The sequence below is a fragment of the Pezoporus wallicus genome, unplaced genomic scaffold, assembly GCF_028554395.1.
Source record: "Pezoporus wallicus isolate ANWC-B61680 ecotype Strahan unplaced genomic scaffold, APGP_CSIRO_Pwel_v1 contig_5069, whole genome shotgun sequence".
Taxonomy (NCBI): domain Eukaryota; kingdom Metazoa; phylum Chordata; class Aves; order Psittaciformes; family Psittacidae; genus Pezoporus; species Pezoporus wallicus.
This window is the reverse complement of record NW_026642361.1, coordinates 6,879,563-6,899,648: the sequence shown is the minus strand read 5'-3', so window position 1 is coordinate 6,899,648 and position 20,086 is coordinate 6,879,563. Positions and strand designations below refer to the sequence as shown.

The 20,086-nt window shown below is 40.9% G+C and overlaps 1 protein-coding gene across 3 annotated transcripts in view; it reads left to right on the top strand.

Annotated features, from left to right (window-relative positions):
* The first annotated feature begins 10,834 nt into the window (after positions 1-10,834).
* The window catches only part of TBC1D15 (TBC1 domain family member 15), a 32,673-nt gene continuing 23,421 nt past the window's right edge, over positions 10,835-20,086 (top strand). Inside the window, exon 1 of one of the 3 annotated variants that reach the window (XM_057429362.1) lies at positions 10,835-10,978. In XM_057429362.1, the coding sequence (XP_057285345.1) occupies positions 10,955-10,978 (24 nt within the window). In that variant the 5' untranslated portion in view covers positions 10,835-10,954. Of the gene's footprint in view, positions 10,979-11,451; positions 11,473-20,086 lie in introns of those variants that run through there. The other 2 variants (XM_057429361.1, XM_057429363.1) reach the window with 2 other exon arrangements.

Here is a 20,086-nt window from a genome sequence, read left to right as displayed (position 1 = left end):
CATGTCCTGGTGCATTTTTTCACTTTCTGCCTAAACTGTGGTGTAGATACTTTCTATTAAGCCACCATTGTTGTGCTCTTTGGCATGATTGTGTGCATGATGGACAAAGGCGATATGTTCACACTAGTGAAGATAGTTTGACTGCACAGAGCTTTGGTGTGAATCTAAAATTCATGTGTGCATATGTAGCAACCCTGTTAACATTCTTGTGTCTAACTTATCGGTGAGCCTTGCCAAAACTGAAAACCAGGTCAGTTTCATCAAAAACCGGTACCTTCAAGTCAATACAGACACTGACAGGAGGACTGAAATTGGCAAGACTTGATGCGCACAACTGGAATCTCCTCATAATAAGAGTTCCAGATTTTCTGATTAAAATATTTTTTTCCAGTGATGGAAGGGAAAAAAAACCCAAACAACAAAACAAGCAACCGAACCTCAACTAGACTTGATAAGTGGATGAGTCAGAAGGGCTTACGTGCACCAGAGCATATATGCACTCTCCAGAGCAGAGATTTTTCTACTTCATTGAAGTGGACAGATGCAGTTCTGGTCTGGAAAGCAATATTAGGTATTTACCCGAGAGAATGTTACGTTTGACCGCTTTGGAGTAGAAGCAATGTGTAGAATATATTTTGTCCTGCAGCTAGAGTTTCCTTCGGTGTATTCTGTGGTAGGGGCATTCTTTGTGACTTTTGTCTATTACAAAACTAACAAAAGCCATGTTGATACTAACTCTTAAGTCTGTTACAAAACTAAAACTATTACTGCTGAATATTTAAGTGGGGATAAGAAAGCTTACGATTTTGTACGATTTCATTTGTATTAGCAAAATATTTTTTAAATAAATTCTCATAAGTTACTTACAGCATGAAAAACACTCCCTAGTAACCTTCCTTTATTTATGGAACTTAAAAACTGTGCTTCGCAGGGTATCATTATATTAGCTCACAGAAGAAATATGACTTCATGAAGACGGGGAGTTTGGTTTCCAAGACTCAAAAACATGGATTGATTAAACTGAGTAACACAAGACTTCAGGTAGTCATTGTTAGATAAAAAAGACAGTTACAGGAAAAATAATCTTTACTGAAGATACCTAGAGTGTTCTTTGCATTAAATATATAGGAAGGTACAGATAGCTTGGTTTGCTGTATTTGAGGAGGTTCTTACTCAAGTAACCTGGTATTACTGCTGTGAGGCTTGAGTTTTGACAGTCTCATTTGCTGGGAACTGCCTAGATTGTATGGCTGTCTAGCTCGTATGGCTTGTATGTCTTAAGGAAAATTTGTTGCTAACTTCCATTGCTAGAAACAAGCTAGTTTTCTTCTAATAAGAGTGCAAGAGAATAACTGCATCTGTCTTTTGGAACTACCTCTGTTGTGGGATAGATAAAACCAGCCACACCTCCTACAGCTGTTGAAGAATGTAGCAATTTAGTTTCTAGAGTCCAAGCCAGATGAAGAAATCTTTAGAAAAAGGTATGAGGTCATGGAAGGTGGCTGGAGCTCAGATGGAGTTTTCTGAAAATGTTGGATGATGTCAGGAAAGAACAGTTTAAAGAAGCTAAGAGGAATAGGAGCCCTGCTTGAGGACAGATGGAGGTTAGGAATCCCCACAAGCAGTAAGTGATCTGAGTGATGGAGTATGGGAATAAGGTGGAGCCAGCAGTCTGTTATTTCTCTAGACTTTCTTGTGGAAGGAAAAAGAACTAGAGAGACAGGCTAGTAGGAAAAACTGAAGGTGTTGCTTCACTAACAAGATACAACTAACTCAGAACAGGCTTTCAGACACAATACTAACCTACTTAAAACTTATTAGAATATGCTAATTTATGAGCTATTTACAATTAACTGACTTAATCTTAGTTTGCATAAAAGTTAAGCTTTTTTTTTCCTCCTTGACATATCAGGAAATGTATCTTACATGAGCGTAACCTTTACTACAGTTGCGTCAAGGAGCTGCAGATGAAGGCCAAGATCCTTGGCTCTAGTTGCTGCACAAGCTTGACAAAGACAGCCCCAAAACTAGTTTGCTTTTAACTGTGCTGGGCACTGTTGCTCATGCTACTCTTTGAGGGATTCTGCTCAACACCAGGGCTTTCCTTCTGTTTAGGACAAAACTGTACATCTCGGTGATGTACCAGTCTACTGAATTTGGGCTTTTTCTGTCAAATAATGACTGTTAATCTTCCTGCTTGCATTTTTTGGAGCTGTCATTGCCCACTGTATTGAACAGAACAGATATTGGAAGTGACTTAGAAGAAACTGAAGTCAAGAGGGTTGGAGAGTGTAAGAACTACTTTTTTGTCTGTTGCCAAGTAGTTGATATGCTGTGAGAGATCCAAATTAATGTAACAGACCTCTTTTGAGCTGTTGAAACTGTTAAATTGCGGACCCTTTAAGTTTAACTATCAATCCATTCTGAAAGGCCAAAAAATCTGGGACTTGATGTAAGAGAACAAATAGTTTCTCATTTTCAGAACAGGAAACTTGAACTGCCTAATCAGGCTTTCCTTAGTGGAAAGAGAAGAGGAAAGCACTTGATACCTAAAGATTTAAGTGCTGTCAGTGCTATTTGATCATACAAGCATTACAATGATTGTTTTCCTGGATTTTTTTTCATCTGATAAGCTCATATAGTTTATGAGGCTTAATCAAATAGAATCCTTTCTTTGAACATAGAGAAAATGTTAGCAGGGCAAAAGCCAGTACTGAAAACGACATGGGATTTTTAACATCAGGTACCTTGATATTGTCAGATGTTGTAGGAATATTCAATTTGGCATTTGTGGATAAAAAAATTTGGAGGGGAAGAAAGTATCAGAGGCTTCACAAACCTTAACTTTTCTAGTGCATTGCTACAGTTCTTACAGTTCTAGAGTTCTTAATGACATGTTAGATATTTTATGCACTAGTACATTTACATGAAGAGAATTCTGTGATAATTCCAAATGATCATTCAACTGGAGAAATGACCTTCTTTAGCCTGACTGCTGTTCTATCAATGCCTAATATTAAAAGTGAAAAATGCATGTAAATGGATCAATAGAAAAGAGGCAAAATGCATACTGAAAATCAATACAAGTAAAGAGAGGTGGTAATTCTTGTTACTGTCATATCTGAAAATGGTATCTTTCAGTTTAGGAAGTCACAACTTGAAAGTTGATGAACAGTCTGTAATGTGCCTGAAAAATGCTGGTGGTTGTTGACAGTGGCCTGGCTTACAAAGATTTGGTAAGAAGTGAGACCATGGATTTTTTTTGTTACAAATACAGTAACAAATTTCTGAACCCATCTAAGTGTGATGTGATGCAAGACGGCTTTAAAATGCCAAACCAGGCTCAGCAAAGTAGCCTTATGTTATGCTAGTGCATATCCCAGAAGCTGTACTGTGAGCAGGGACCCATCAAAATGCAGCTTTGATTCTCAAAACTGCTATTATACAGCCCAGATTGTAGTTCAACAGCAACTGTTTCTTCCTCACATTTGCCAGTTCAGTGATTGCCCCAGACACACTGCCCCTATGCAAAGGGAGCAGCAAAACCAAGTCAAACATGGAACCAAAGGCTCAAGACTGGGAATTTTTCACCCATTATGTTTGTATTGTACTGGTGTCCCATTTCCACAATGAGTGCTTGAGCACACTTTCCCAGTGAAAATTGCTTTTCAGCTGATGCTCTGGATTTGAACTGGATGGGCATTGCAAGTGAAAATAGGAAGCAACAGGAAAAGCAGGGCAAGATAAAAAGGAGTTTGCATAATTCCTGATTTAGCTGTTATTAGCCCTTTCACTTGCACTTTTATCAGTATCTATATCCTACTAGTTTTGTGTCAGTGTATTATTTTTGTTTGTTAATTTTTTGGTCAAGAAACTAAATTCCTAAAGAGCTTTTTAGGGTAAATGTATTTCCTTTATCAATTTAGTCTTTCCAAAGGCTGTCCAGTATCACATTAAAGGGGCTGTATTAAACAGTGAAGAGCAAGTGTGCTGCCTGTAGTTACACCCTGCAGTCAGAGTCCTATGGTGACTGTTTCAAACAGCAAGAAGCAATAGAGTAACCAATATGCCTCTCGTTGCCAATATACTCGCACGTTGTTTTTTGACGTAAAGCAATTTCAAAACAATCCTCAACCATAAGATGTGCCCATACTGGTTAGAAAAGTTGGCTTGAGGCTTAAAATGACACTAAATTTTACTTTGATTTGAGCCTTCAAGGCATCTCGACCATCCTTCAGTATGTGAATAATGCAGTGCTTGGCACCATGGGACACCAAGTCTTTTCCAGGGACTTAGCTTGTATAGGAAATGGAGCCATCTCTGAAGTGGATTAGGATGGCAAATGACGAGAAGGAAGTCCTGTATTAGAAACACAGACCTATTCTTAGCATTGCTTTTTGAACAGCTGGGATGAAATACAGCATTGACTATTCCATCCTAAAACAATTGTTCTGTTACTTTCCTGCTCTTTCCAGGAAATGTTGCTGGTTGGGGGTGTTGTAATACATATGTAGAAGAGGTGGGGTTATTACTATTTGTTCCTAGCTCTGGCAATACTGTGCCAATTGCACACAACAGGTCAGTTTCTGTTCAGTCATCACTCTTGGATATCTTCCAGTTAGCCTCTGTGGAGGCTGGTGTGGTCATGAATTTCCCTTGCATTGACAAATGCAGAGCATTTCATGTTGATATCTGCTCTGCTTCTTTTATATTTAAAAGGGTTCTTGTTCCATTTGGAAAACAGAGCTATTGTAAACTTGTAATCAGTTGTACCAACCATAATGTTATGGTGAATCTTGTATGTTTTGGGTTGTTTAATGTTCTGGAATTCTATTTAATACTTCATATGCATAGAGTAAAAAAATACCAGGTTCACAAACAGGAACTCACAGCTGTGGTTATGGATACACAAAACGTGACACAGTGCAAATACTTGAAGAAAGTTCATCATTCACTGTACTGCCTACATGTCTTGTTGCATCTCCATGCCTTCACACTCTAAATACAAATAAATGCTGCTGGGGAATGGGATTTCCTTCCTTTTACTGTCAGTCTGTGCATACTTAATTTCTTTTTCCTTGTCCTTGTCTAACTGTGGCAGAAGGCAGCCAAGCATGGAAAATTATGATACTTGCAAGCTCCACTTGTACAGGTTAGGCTTTTTAATGTTTTCTTAGAGAAACAGGCTAAGGCTGTCGTATCTTCATTTCTCAGTTTCTGCATTGTGGTAGAGACAAGATGCTTACTGGTTACAGAGATTATGTTCTTACTAGCAAATAAATTTGGCCAGGGTTTGTAAGTTCTGGCCTTGAGAGCAAATAGCACAGTACAGCTTTCTTCCAGGTGGTTAAGTCCTCTACTATGTTTTAAATCATATTTACATGCTGCCTGCTTGGATTAGCTGTGTTGTTCCCCATGCTGTATCAAGACATAGGTCTGAGGAACCTTAAGTGGTATAATTACATAGAAGAGCATGCTCATGACTAAACAGCAGTGAGGCTAGCTGCTGGTTAGCCCCCCCAGGCTTACTTGGTTGACTTGAGTGGATGTAGCCACAGCCCAATCTCTCTCCTCTCCTAATTGCGGAGTAGGACACAACTTTATCTTTTCCTCTTGCATGTGGAGAAAGAGAGTGTGACATCTAAATCCTTGGGTATCTCCTTTATTGTCTATAATGTAACACACTGAGGACTGGTACCTCCTCAGATATGAGGAACTCAAGAGTAGCCTGGTCTGGAATTTCCTCCTGGGTGTCTTGCTGCACCCAGAGTCCAGGACAGCACCCTATTTACTGGCTGCCTGTTACCTGTGACAAGCTGGAGTAGCCTGGAAAAATTGGAGACTGCATCTGTCAACGAAAGGTTTGGAATATATCCATTTCCTGGGTGTGGGAAAAAAGGTCAAAGGGAAAGACATTTTTGGCATTGTTTGTTACTCTGCTGTGCAGGTTTTGTTCGTACAAATTAACCCCGTGATGGAAGGACTTGACAGAATCCGCACTTATCTTGTGTGGGCCAGCTTTTAATGTAGTTGAGCATGTAGGCAGCTGACACTGAATACAGGAATGGATCTTGAAACTGCTGAAATGGCTGTGTGAACAACAATAGCAGCTGCTACAGCTCTTGGCATGGCATAGCAGTAATAGCTATACTTGCAGCTGTGATGGCAACAGAACTGACGGGAAAGCCTGGAACACTTTCTGGCTTCGCACTTGGTGCTAGCTCAGGTGCTGTGACTACCTTTATGTGGCAGAAGATTCCTTATTAGAGTAGTTGGGTACTTAAAATCCAATCAGGAGTGAGCCATCAAGCTGAAGACACCATCCTCCTTAGATTCCCATCTGTGTAGTGTGTGAAGGGTTGGACTTAAGTATAAGAGCTATAGCCTCCCCTATTGTTTTTTTTTAACAGGCTTATGGAGAAGGCAGAGGAACCTCCTAGCACAACATCAGCCTATGGAACTTGGTGTTGTGAACGATTCAGGTCTATAAACTGAAATGCTGTAATACAGCACTACTGAGTGGGAATGGACTGGTTGGAAAGCAGCTTTGCACAGAACGATCTCAGTGTCATGGTGCACAAGCAGTTGGGGATGAGCCAGTAAAGACTGCCAGCACTATCCTGGCTTGCATCATGAAGAGCATTGCCAGCAGGCTGAGGGAGGTGATCCTTCCCCTCAGCCCTAGTGAGAGACTTCTGGAGTCTAATTCTGGGCCCCCCAGTACAAAAGAGCTATTTGCTTCCTGGAGTGAGGTCTGTGAAGGGCTATCAAAGGTTATTAGGAGATTGGACCATCTGACATACAAGGAGAGGCTGACAGAGCTGGGACTGTTCAGTCTTGAGAAGGCTCAGAGGATCTTGTTGGCATTTAAAAATACACTATGAGAGGGGGTAAAGAAGGTGGAGCTGGTCTCTTCAGTGGTGTCCAGTGAAAGGGCATGACTAAATGGACACAAACTGAAATACAAGAAATCCCCCTTAAGCATAAGAAAAATCTTTGTTAACAAAATGATGGGCCTATCAGCATGTATGTTTTAAATTCTATGTTTGAAGACTGAAGGAACTTTTCTTCCTCATTCTAATCTCTTCTTTTTGAACTGTTTGAGTAGGGCTAGGCACAACTCTAGGATTAGGAATGTTTTAAACATAGTTTTAGTCAGGTCATTGTTTTTCCATGTTTCTTGCTCATGGGTTATCCAGAACTCCATGACGCTTCTACAAGCATTCAGACTCCATTGAGCTGCAGGAATGTTCCAGTATTTGCTGGTCAACAATTTTCTTTTCTTTAATTGTATGTTTCTTATACTTCTTGTTTTCTCCAAGTCTAGTTTCCAAAGCCCCAACTGCTGCTTTTCTTAGGGAGTAACAGAAGCTAGTTTTGTCTCTGTTCAGGTTTTGAGCTGCAACTCGCTAGTACAAGCACTGATAACCTTAGCACACGTCTGGCAACAATAACCAGTCCTAACAAGTTAAATAATCTTTATCTAGATTAAAATGTTTAATGAAATCAGTCTAGAAATCATTCACCATTTCCTGCATGTTTTCACAGCTCACTCTTTCAAAAAATTTCCTGAGTTTCTCTGTATTAGCCTGTTCCCTGCTAAGTGATCCTTTTTTTCCCATCTTTCTTCTGAAGAGTTCTTTTGTCATTATCCTGAGTCACAGTTCCATGTTTGGCAAAGCAACTCTGATTTTGTGCACAGATACATAAACCCACTGTGTTAAGCCCCTTTTCCCCTCATGATGGGTGTACAGTAGCTGTTCCTTGCTGTGGAGCCTCCGTTTTTTTCCAATTCCCACTCTTGTTTAGATTCTTCTTGACTGGCTGTACAAATGAATATGGGAATGCTGGAAGCTTAAGGGAAAATGTATGGAGATGCACAGGTTAGCATTCAGTGAACCTAGAGACACTGTTAATTTAATTAGCATGTTTTTAATAATGGGAACACTGAAAGAAAAAACTTCTAGTAGAAGTACTATTACCGTAGTACTATTAAATCTCATAAAGGAACAAGATCCTGCTGTGATAGATTCTTTAGCTTGGTCTCTAACTTAAGGAAGTTAACTTGAATGGCAGTATCCTGAACTGGCTTTCCCTTAAGTAGCCAGATTTGTTGAGAAGCAGCCATTAATGCTGTAAGGAATAAACAAAGTTTTTCACCATCCTCAGTGGATAAAATAAAAAACACTTGTCTTGTTCAGAGCAGGACATGTAAGTGTCACACAGAGCATGTCTAACCCCCACACATTGGTTTTGATCCCTCTTTCAGTCCTTCATCTGAGAATCATGCTTCTCAGCTGACTGCAGGGTGCCTCTGCAGCTGTGTTCCTGAATCTGCCAAGAGGTCATATGGTCTGTCACAAAGCAAAAGTGACCCTGAGCAACCTGACCCAACTGCTAAATTTGTCCTGCTTTGAGTAGTGAGGCAGACCAGATGATGTATAAAAGATTTTTCCAACCTAAATTATTGTATGATCATATGAAAAAGAAGGACCCTGTCCAGTTCCACTAACAATCAAAGACTAGTTAAGAAACAATACATGGATGCAGACAGATGGAATAGACAAGGAAACAATGAGACAGTGTAGCAGTCAGCACAATCACTGGGGGTTTTAGGTCATCAACCACCTACTTGATATCAGTTTTATTCCCTAATCTAGGACAAAAAGAATAATAAGAAAACTTGGTGCACTTCTAAGTCAATTTTTGCTCCAGGAAGGTCAGCTTGAGGAAAAAACCTTCCACACAACTTGCATGAAAATTTTACAAATAATAGGCATAGTCTAACGTTGTTGACTTGATGTGGAAGCTGGACTTTGGCAGTGAAAAAGCGTGGGAGGTAATCATCCTCAAAACAAGGAAGGGCATTTTATGTTGGGCCCTAAAGAACAGTGAGAGTTGGTAGATGTACAGAAGGAGCTAGATGAGAGGGTTAAAGTGATAATGGGCTAGACAAATTACTTCTGCAAAAGCATTCTGCAGGAGTCCAAGCAGATCAAAATGGTGTCAGCTGCTGTCAGTGAACAGAATGTTACCAGTTAAAAAATGTTCAGCTGTGTGGACAGACAGGAAAAGGTACACTTTGGTGCTGTTGTAAAAGAAAAAGTCTGCAAGGGAGCTAGCTATGTGAGAAAATCCAGAAAGATATCTAAGGCTGAAGCATCAACCAAGCGGTATGCCTCGCAGACAGAAAGATATTAAAGAGAGAGAGATGGGTGCCAAGAGAGTCTGGAGGAAGATAAAACCATATTTTCCGTTAGCTACCTGTGGATGATAAAAGAAGATTTTAATTTGGGTCAGGCTTAATGGCCGTAGTAGAAATAAAGCAATGAGTCATGAGATAAATATATACTTACTGACACAGTTACAAAGAGAGGGAGGCTTTGATTCAATATGCTAATGGTCAAGTCCAAGAGACTGGAGAACTAGAAGTTGGCAGTCATGCTAGTGGAGAGAGCAGACTTCAAGGAGTCCGTTGCAGATACAGGCTAATGAAGCTGATGGGAATCTTAGTTCTGAGCTTCTTCTGGGAAAGGAGCTTTGAAAGAAACCTTGACAAAACAGGTTTCCTCCAGAGAGTCACAACAGGCTCTCACAACTTTGAAGCAAGTCAGTATTTGCCCTGAGAATTGCAAACCTGGGTTTCCATAGTACAAAATACAGTATGGGTGTGAATATAGGTAAAGGAGTTTTTAATTTGAGAAGTCAGAAGCAAATTATAATGCTATTTTATGACAGCGACAAAAAAATCCGAACAACCCAAACCCAAATTAACTTTGCTCCCTCACGGTAGCAAATCACTTCCCTGTGAGCATCTCATTCATCTGTTTCAAATGAACAGTATTTGGGGATATACTATTTGCTAAAAATATTTTATGATAAGATGTTGACAAATGTCTTAAAACATCTTTATTTATAGCTCTCAGGAGGATCAAATGTTGCGGACATTAAGTGAAAGCTAATTAAAATAATACCGTGCATTATAGGTTTTTTTAGGTAAAGACCAACCAACATCTCTTGACATCTTCAGGAGAATTCTTCCAGACTTTATAAATCTGGACACCTGTGAATGCTAATGAATTGCTAGCATGGATGAGATTACCATAATTAAGATTTGGCTTTATCCCGTGATGAATATGAATGTGTTATGTGTCGAAAGCCATCATCTTCAAAGCGGTGTAGTTTTTATTAATGGTAAAAAAGTGGTCTGTGTGCAGCTTAATGGTACATACAGGCAGGTATTTCCTTCATATTTAAACCGTGCAACTGCAGGAAGAGCAATAAAACAACGACAGAAAATACCACGCGTGTTTTGCATCAGTCATTCAACAGGTTGTAATTACAATCTCCGGTAGCACAGAAAAACCTTAAAGATGAGAAAAAACTCGCCTTGTTTCCCCTCACCGCCACACGCGGGATCCAGCGGGGCGACTGCTGCTCTCCCCGCGGAGGAGCCCTGCCGGCACGGGCAGGAGCGCTGCTGTTCCGTGAGCCCCGGCTGGGTACGCCTGTCGCTGCTGCCTTGTCCTTCACTGTCCCCGTGCCCCCCACACTTTCCGGTTAAATCTGTGCGGAGAAGAACCCGCGGACACTAGGCCAAGGCCATGCCTAGCGGGGGCCAGTCTGGCAGGGAGCTCCGTGAAGGAAAAGAGCAAGGAAGAGAAATACCACCACCCTTCCCCTCTGCTCAGGCAGCGGTCCGGATGCTAACGGGCCGCAACCCCCCGCCACGGTCCCCTCACACCGGGGGCGTGGCCTTCCCGCCCCGCACCCTCGGCTGAGGCCCCGCCTCTTCGCGCGTGGCCGCGGCACTTTCCCCGCCCGGGCGGGGGCGCCTCAGTACGCACGCGCGTCGGGGGGAGGCGCGGCTGCGGCGGGAGTGACGGGGCTTGTTGTGGAGCGGCGGGGGAAGCACGTGAAGAGCGCAACGTCATCATAAACACTCGTAGGCAACATGGCGGCTCCTCCGAGCGGCAAGGTAACGGCAGCGCGCTGGGCCCCGCTCCCGCGAGGATGGCCCCGCCGCGCCCGGCGCTGCGGTCGTCCTGGTTGGCGGGAGCCGCGGGAAGGGGAGGCTGGGCCGCTGTGTGGCTTGGTGAGGGCCTGTCCTACCTGCGGGACGCGGGGTCTTACGGGGCCCGGGCTCACTCCTCCGCACGCGGGCGGTCCCGCCCTCTGGCGGGCCTGGCGGTGACGGCAGGCCGTGAACCCGCTGCGCCGCCCTGCGCCGGCTGCTGGAGGGGGTCGCGGCCTTCGGGTGGGACTCGGGCCGTTGCCTGGGGCCTGTCGCAGCTGCTGCTGCCCCAGCTCGCCCCCCGGGCTGCGCGGAGAGACGTCTGCCGTGTAGGAAGAGGCCGCTCTGAGGCGGAGTCGGACAGCCCTGGCGCCGAGGGTTAGTCTCGTCAGAGCAGGCTCTGAGGCCGGGGTGGGGGCACGAGGCTTGTCCCGTCTACGTGGCCGCGTGTCCCGGAGGTGCTCGTAGATGTTCCTGGCGTTTCTCGTGGCCTGCGCGCTGTTAGTGTGCGGGTGTTCTCCCCGGGTGGATATAAAGCCATGTCCGTAAGGTAGTTTGGGAATGTAAAGATTTTTGCATGCCGCCGATCCTTGCCGAGTGTTCCTGAATGAAACAGTAACGCTTGACAAGGATTCAGGTGGCAGTCCTGCTTTGAGGTCACAGGAGAAGGTATTGGCAACTTTCTCTGCCTCCCTGCTCTCCCACCGGCAGATCCGAATTGTGTCCGTGTGGTTTTATTGTAGGAATATTTTTATTCCGTAAGTCCACCTCCTGAAAGTGTCACTTTGCAGTGCTAGCCTCCCGAGCATGTGGATCTTCTATCTAGGATTTAAAATCTCAGTGTAGCATCTGACTGTGTGTAGGCAGGAGTAGAGTGTGGTAGTATTCAGTTTCACTTGTCCAGCATATGGCAGCAACTGATCATTTCAGCTCGTGCTGATTTCGGCATAGGAGAACATAAGTAATTACCTATGTCTGTGCTTCTCTGAGGGTGCTGAGGAGTGCATTTAGCTAGCAGGAAAATTCAGTAGAGATCTTGCTTGTGCCAGTTTGCCATCTCCATTCCAACCAGAACTGGTGGAGCCGGCAGTTTGTTCAGCTGGAGTTGTTACAACTTTAAAGTTCTTTACTGCTGTTAGGTACAGTTAATGTAAAGGTAGCCTTACTGTTTTCCCAGCTGTTTCTACCTGTGCATGCCCAGTTTTTATGTATACAGGGAGAAGTTACTTTTCTGGTTTTGCCCATTTTAATCTCAGCCCAGCAGTTTATTGAATGATGGTAAATATTTTCATTTTGCAGCTTCCCTTCCTCCTGTAGTTTATCAGGATTTTCTTCAGGAAGTTTCTCCTGAAAGCGGCTATATTAGGATAGCTTATATCAGAGGCTAAACCTACTGTGGATTAGTTGTTTGTGAATTTGGTATGTACTCATTGTTCCTTTAAAAAAAAAAAGGCTGTTTGCCTGAAGCTAAATCTCCAAGATATTGCAAAACTCCGTTTCAGTTATTCCACGTCCACAATATAAATGCAATTTGTTAACATAACTTCTAATTCAGTAACATTCTTTGCTATGTGTCTTTTGGTACAGAAAAAAAAAATCAAAGTTGTGTTTTCTCAAGCTTCATGTAGTGGCTGGGCTGGTTTGAAGTTTCACTGCTCTCAGTAGGAGCAGTTCCGTCCTCCTCCCCACCTGTGTGTTGCACTTCTGCTCCCTTGAGTGCTGTTCTCATTTGATCTCTCAGTGATTTGATTTAGCAAGCTGAAATAATACATAAACCTTTGTATGCCTATTTTTGGCTGGATTGGTTTTTTGTTGGTCTAGGGAGCACATTGGATCACAAATTGTTCCTTTGGATGGCAGCAGGATTTTAGAAGTGCTCACAAATTAGTGAAACTTCAGTGCAGGTGAAATAAACACAGTGTAAATTGGTACAGACCTGGCATTCTCACTTAAGGCATTTTGCAACTCTGTGTGTTTCCAAGCTATGGGTGTCCTAAATTAATAACACTTTTCTTTCTGACTGTGCAGTGTTGTGCAGGGAGGTGTTTCAGGTGATAGTTTTCTGAAAGAGTGGCAGGCATTGGTTTATGGGGTGCTTTAATCTCATTTGGCTGATCTTACACCTGAAAGTAATCTGTTTTAATGTGTATGTTCTTTTCTGCAAAATACTACAGAAATTCCCATGGCAATGTATTAGACAGCAGTGATAGCCTGCAGTGTCTTAGCTTTTATCCAATCTTGCTTCGGCAAACCATGTAAAGTGGTTTCTATTACTTTTTTTACCCTGATGGCCTTCCCCTTCTCTGTCACTTCTTTTTAATTTCCCAGACGTTGCCAATATTAAGGGATTCACAACTCTGCTATTTCATGTTGTCTGTGGTTTCTGCTCCATATGAATTATAAATTTGGTTACCTCACATAACTGTGTTTGCTGCTTTACTAGGATTTTTGTTTTGTTTGGTTTTTCTTACTGTTTTGTATCTTGGAAGGTTCCTTTTCAGTGTTTTTTCTCTATATGCTTAGCTTGGTTCCAAAAAACTTAAGTTAATGCTGTTGAGTTTTGGAGTTATGACTCATCCCTTACTAATGCCCATCTGCAGTAGAACAGTCTGAGCTTCAATTTTTTGCCCTTTCTTAGAGTTGTCATTTTTTTCTGCAAGTGACTTGGCAGTAAGGTCATTTATTTTCAGTGCTTTTGGCTTTATGCATGAAAACAGGTTTATTTTCTCTTTCTGTTGCTTAGCAAATGGCAGTGTCCTTAATTCAGAGAACTGACTTTGGACTCACCCTTATAATACAAAATTGTGTTAGAAAATGAGATTGAAGTTGTGCATGAGGAGAAGTGCAAACTTCTGTCTTAGTCTGTTGGTGTATAGGCTATTATTACAGCTGGTCTAAAGACAGTACTTTTTTTTTTTTATGCTCTTGGAGTTCAGAGTGCCTTTGGCACATGGGCTGTCAGATCTTTCTCAAATTACCAATTGACACATGGGCTGTCAGAGAAGTTATTTTTCACTTGCCTGTGTCCTTGTTCTTGAAGTTAAAGCTTCAGAGCTTTAGGTGGCTGAACAAGCTCAGGTGTTTGGAGATTTCAGCACCCAGAAGTGTTTGAGTAGCAGTGTAGCTATTACTAAACAATAATGTTGCAAATATTGTGGTGTTGGGGGGGTGAGTTGTGTTGTATGCTTGTGTGTATGCTGTTGAGTGGTTTGGTTTTATTTTTATAGCCAGGACCAGCAAAGAGATTTCAAATATGATCTGTTAAAAGTAGCTTTGCATCCTTCAGGTAGTCTGTTGGCATAGATATAGCAGATTATTTTAGAGATGTATGTATTCTGTGGTGCTAGGCAGTGTCTTGCTGCACCTTACAATAAAATTTGGCGCCACAGACTCGTATACTATGCATTGCTATGCCATTTTATTAAGGACTCGTTTTTCAGCCTTTATAATTTACTATATACAGAATAATAATCCTTTCTGAATATATTCTATTTCACAGGTTTTCTCCATGAACAAAAACCTATACCTGTCTTTGTGTCTTCTGAATTAAGTTAAAGATTCATTATGCAGGAATGTAAAACAGTTTACTGATAACTGAAATTTCTGTATATTCTTTCTGTTTCTGTTCATTAAAGATTTCCCTTGCAGAAGTCTTCACAGTAGAAATATTGCATTATCACCTCAAACCCTTACTCTTGGTACCCTGAATAGACTTGCATTTTCAGTGGTATCCCCCTATTGCATAAGTAGCAGTAATACTTTGGGGTTCATTTGTCAATGCACCTCAGGTAGAACTTGAAAACTTACTGTTGTTAAGTAGGAAATGTTTCTTATCATATGTGGTTCCTGGTGTGAGCTTTCTCATATTTTTCACAGTGTGAACAATATTTGTAGTATTTTCCCCAGAAGTTGTAGCATATCTTCTGTGGAGAAGAAAAAGTCACGTTGGTCAAGTAATACTCACTTCATGCTTTGCAGAGCACTCAAATGTGCCCGTATCTGCTCCTTGAAAGCAGGTTATTGATGTATTAGATACTTTGACATGCCCAGTGACAGTTCAGCACTAGATATGTGAATAAGCTCTGGGGAAACCTTAGCTATTCCAAAACTATTCCAGTGATGGAGGTGGAATTTAAAGCAACATAATGCAAATTGTTTAAATTGAGTTGTATTTCTTCTAACTTAAAGCACAGATCTAAACTATGATACTTGCAAGAGCAAGAGCATAACATATGAGCAGTCAGTGGACGTGACATCAGCTTGTACTTAGGTGCCCAGCACAGGCAGGGTGGGAGACATGTGGGTAAGGAGAGCAGGACCCTGGGGCTGTTCTATGGTAGCTCCAGATCCTAGCTCTTTTTTGTTGCCTACATTTTACCGTCTTTGTGTGCAGTGTTGTCTTTCACTGGCTGGTAGCACAGGGCTTGTCAAAACAAGCATTTAATCCCCAAACTTTGCTTGTCTTCTAGCATATATTGTAATTGTTGATGTACTATGCTGAAAGCCTTCTGCTTGCCTATGTCCTTGGCAACAAAGAGCTGCAAACATTGCCTGTTGACTGCTCATTGTAAGCAGTACAATGAGCTGGAGATATGAATTGTCCGTGCCGTGTCCTTACCGTATTAAGAATGATACAGTTTATTTCTCAGAAAGCATTAGTGGGACAACAGTGGGTCTTAAAGTTAATTTCTCCTGGACATAGAATATAAATACTTGATCAGTTTTTCAGAACTTAACCTAGCATATGCCGTGACATGTAAATTAAGCCTACATCCTCTCGCTTCCCTCTGTTTCTTTTTTTTTTTATGTTTGGTGAGTAGACAGCTGTTGCTTCATGCAGCTTTCCTGAATTTTGTGCTGTACTTCCCTGATTTTACAGGCCCTCTGCCAGTATATGAGATGGAATAGCTGCAGTCTCGTGTGGCACAGTGCTGTTAATGTCTGACTAGAATGAGCTGTGACTTTCCCTTTGACTTCTGTTGCACCTGTGGAAAAAACCCAGGTCAAGGTGGCTTAGCAGCATTTGAAGCTCTTGCATCAATTTTTAGCTTTTGGTAAGATTCTGGATCAAATAGGCAATAGGTCTAATTTAGAGAGCTGGAAAAATGTGGTATAATTTATGTTTGCATATTGCAAGCATGGACTTGCTTGAGAAGCAAGAAAGACATATGAACATAAACTGCTCAGGAACATATCTGAAAAAATGAAAACTTAAAATTTCAAATTTATTAAAGAGGAATGCTTAAGTCATACAAACTTTTTTGTTCCTAATTCCTCCATAATTTCTTCATAGAAAAAAGTTGCCGAGTGCTTTTCCAGTGATAAGGTAGTGATGCTTCTGATTTGTGGCATTTGAGGAACTTAAGGATACCATAGATGAATAAATCTGGAAACTTTTTTTGCATTAGAACTAGCTTTAAGCTCGTGAGAGGTCTGAAAACCTTTGGGTAATTCTGATACATGTACAGCTGCAAGACAATTAAAATTTAAAATAACTTTTGAGATAGTTTAGCTTCTGTCACGTTACATCTCCTTTTCCTTTGGTTGTGTTGATGTGTGCTTTTAACAAAAACTGCTGGTTTTTTTTTCATTTGTGTTTTTGCTGTGGGACCAGTAGGGTCTGGCTTTCATGTATGTAATAACAGCTAAACCTGAGGAACATTAATCTCTGGAGAGTTCAACAGATGTTTGCAAATAGACATAGAAGAAAACAAATCAACCTTTGTTTAAATCTGTAGTTAGGGTTCTCATGGCTTTACAGCCTTTTTGGTCTCAAGTGTCCGAGCAACATATGCTGCTTTGCTTCCCTAGAGTTCCGTTTCCATGACTGGTACGTTGTGCAGAGCACAGGTTTCTTACTGGGTGGAAGGGTGGAAAGGCATTTGGGGTGAGGAATACCTTTGGGTTTTGATTAAAATCCTAGGCACGTGTCAACTTACCTAGTTGTCAACTTATCTGGCCTTATTAACATTAACTTGTTTTTTCTTCATGATGAACTTACTGATGTTGTGTAGACTTAGAGGAAGGGTGATGTCTCTAATCATAGGAAAAGAAAATGGAAGATTGAGCTTGACTCTACCTACTTCTCACCTTTGGAAGAGAAACCATGATGAAATACGTGAAATAATGAATAGTACAAAACCAAGGTGAGCCAGTAGTGTGTTTTGCTGCTTCATAATACAAGGAGCAGAATTGACTAACTGAACAGATAATGTTCTTTAAAACCCTTGAATTGATTCACACAGTGGACAGTGAGGCCTTTCTAGATTACAGACCTCTGTCTCTGAAGGCAGAAAGTTAATTGATGTTTGAAGAAGACCGGGTTGCTTCCCTGTGCAGGGGGTGTTGACAGGTAATGGTGATGCTGGTTTTAGTCAGGTTTAGGGGGGGTTGTAGTTAGTTTAACTGCTAATAAGGGAGCAAGGTTTCATTATCCTGCCCTGCTCATATCTAGCTCCTTGTACTGTCTTCATATGTGCCAGGATCTCACTACATATATTTTGCGTGCACACCCTACACAAGTCATTAGTATTCTAATGATGCTTCTGTTGTCCTCCAACATTTGCTGTCTGTTTTCCCACATCTTATTTCAAGACGCTCATCTTGCATGTTCTGCAGTAACCTACTGTTCAGGCAAGTGGCAGCGTATGCTGCTGTTGCCTGGTTTGTTGGGCTGCTGAGGCACTGAGCGAAAATACCTTTGTGGGCGTGGGCCACATGGTGTGTGGGCTTGAGCTATACAGTGTTACAGCTGTTGTCTTCTGATGGATGTTTCTTTATTCAAATCTAGCTGTTAGTGTACTGTCTTTCAATTTGATACTTTCCTTAGTACTTGTGTATGTAATTTAACATTACTTTCCCCTCTTTAAATTGACCAATAGCTTGGTCAGTGCTTTAATACCAGAAAACAAAAATCTATCACAAACTACATTTTACTGTAAGGTGCATTTTTGATTCTTCAGCTTAAGAACAGTGTGAAATACAGCTGCCCAGTGTAGCTAATCTTCAGGTACTACCACTATAAAATCATAGTCTCAAATTCAGTTGTGGATTTATCTTACAAAGTAATGCTGAACAGAGCAGCTCAATATTTTTGGTAATTCAAAAATGCTAACTTCCAAAATGTTTTGCAGTGGGAATAGCTGTTAAAGCAATTCCTAGGTAATACTTTGTCAGATTAATGCTATGTTTTTCTTCAAATTAGTTCCATTATTGCATCTTGGAGACTCCCATCTATGTGTGACTTAACGTTTTTCTTCAGTGATACAAAAAAAAAGGCACTTCTAAAGCTCAGTTGTATGAAATGCTTCATAACAGTTGGAAAAAGTAAATACAAGCTTGCACCTGTAACTGGTTAAGAATAAATCCCAACAGCTTGGCCTTCTGGCCTTTCAAGCTTGGAGAATTTTTTCTCTTGCGTAACAGCTCAATCACCTGCACTGTGAGAAGGCCTCTGTTCTACGGATACCTTCCAAATTTCTAAGCATGTTCTTGCTTCTTTGGTTTTCTCTCCTGTGTTAGTGGAGCACGGGGCAGGGACCTGCTATGAAGAGCAGTGTAGAATTTTTCATTTGCATGACAGCTGTAGTGTTGGGAACATGTTTTTGTTTCCTCGAAAGGAAATGTTTATCCTGAGAAATTAATGGATGGAAAATAATAAAACCAGTTACTAGACTGCATACCTTCTAGACTGAGAAGGCATACTCTTTGATATTTACAAACATTGTTGGCAGAAATCCACTTCTGTCAGTGTAACTCTGATACAGATATGTATGATTGATCACTTTTGTTGATACTTCTGACTAGTTGTGGTAATAAATTAGGTCCAAATAGCCAGAAGGGAAAATTTGCATAAATTCCAGAGTTGCCCTGTTTAAACAGGGACTGAACATAATCACAAGTATTTGGTAGAAATAGAGAGACAATATTTTTTGATAGAAAAGATCAAAAACCTGTAATGGAGAAGAGGAAAGAAGGTTTCCAGTATTTGAAAGGTAACTTGATGTTAATAATCCTTCAAGAGGGAGATTACGCTAAGTGACCTCTAGAGGTTTCTTTGAAGTGATATTTTTGTGATTAAACAGAACAGTTCAGAATTGTGTAAAGTGAAGAGAAATAGAAGTAGTAAATGTACAACTGGAAGGACGAGTTAACTGGCTTTTATTGGTATTTTTAAGCTCTGTATTCTTGTCTGGCTAGTTAAGCTTACATACCTAAACTTTTAGTTTAGTGGCCTGACTGCAAATGTGAGAATTTAAAAAAGCGGACAAACAAGTAAGTTCAGAAGGAGATACTGGTATGTTAGTACTAAAGAAGTATAATATCTGTCTCTGATTAGTCAAGTATTATTAGGTTTTGCCTTAAAAAATATGTAATTCTTGAGGAGGTGCTTGCAGCTTGGCTTGAAAATTAACGTGGTTATAAAAAAATTACTGTTACTATTTGATGCATTTAACTTCTACAAAATCTAAGCTTGGTATATTAGGGACTTTTCATACTTCTTTTAGAGAGTTGTTAAAAACAGACCCTGTTTACATTGTTTATAGAGCTTTTAATAGTATGTATAGCATATAGCTTTGAAGCCTGCTGAATTTTGATAGACAAGAAATCTCTGATTTTTCTTTTTTTTTCTTTTTTTTTTTTTAAGAATACTGTGAAGAGTTTTGTACATGCTTAGATACAGAAGTTATGTGGGCAGCATGTACTCCTACAAGCCTCTTTTAGCTGACAGTTACATATTCTGCCTTTGGAATGGAACCTTTGCCATTCATGTAGGCAAAGAATGTAGGATCAGGCCATTATTTAATCTAAGGCTGCAATTTTTTATTTCTGTGGAGCTCATCTTTTGTACACCAGACTTTCCATTTTTAATTTAAATTATGGTTATCATTTCAACATGCTTAATGGCAAGTGGGGGAATGGCAGACTATGTAAGAAGGCCTTTTAATGTTTTACAAGCTGTGTAGTATTTCCGTATGAACCTCTGCCTGCTGCTTTAAAAAATACCAGGTACCGAATGTATTTTTTGTGATTTCGTGGTGAAGTAATAATAGTCTAATTGTTGCTTAGAGA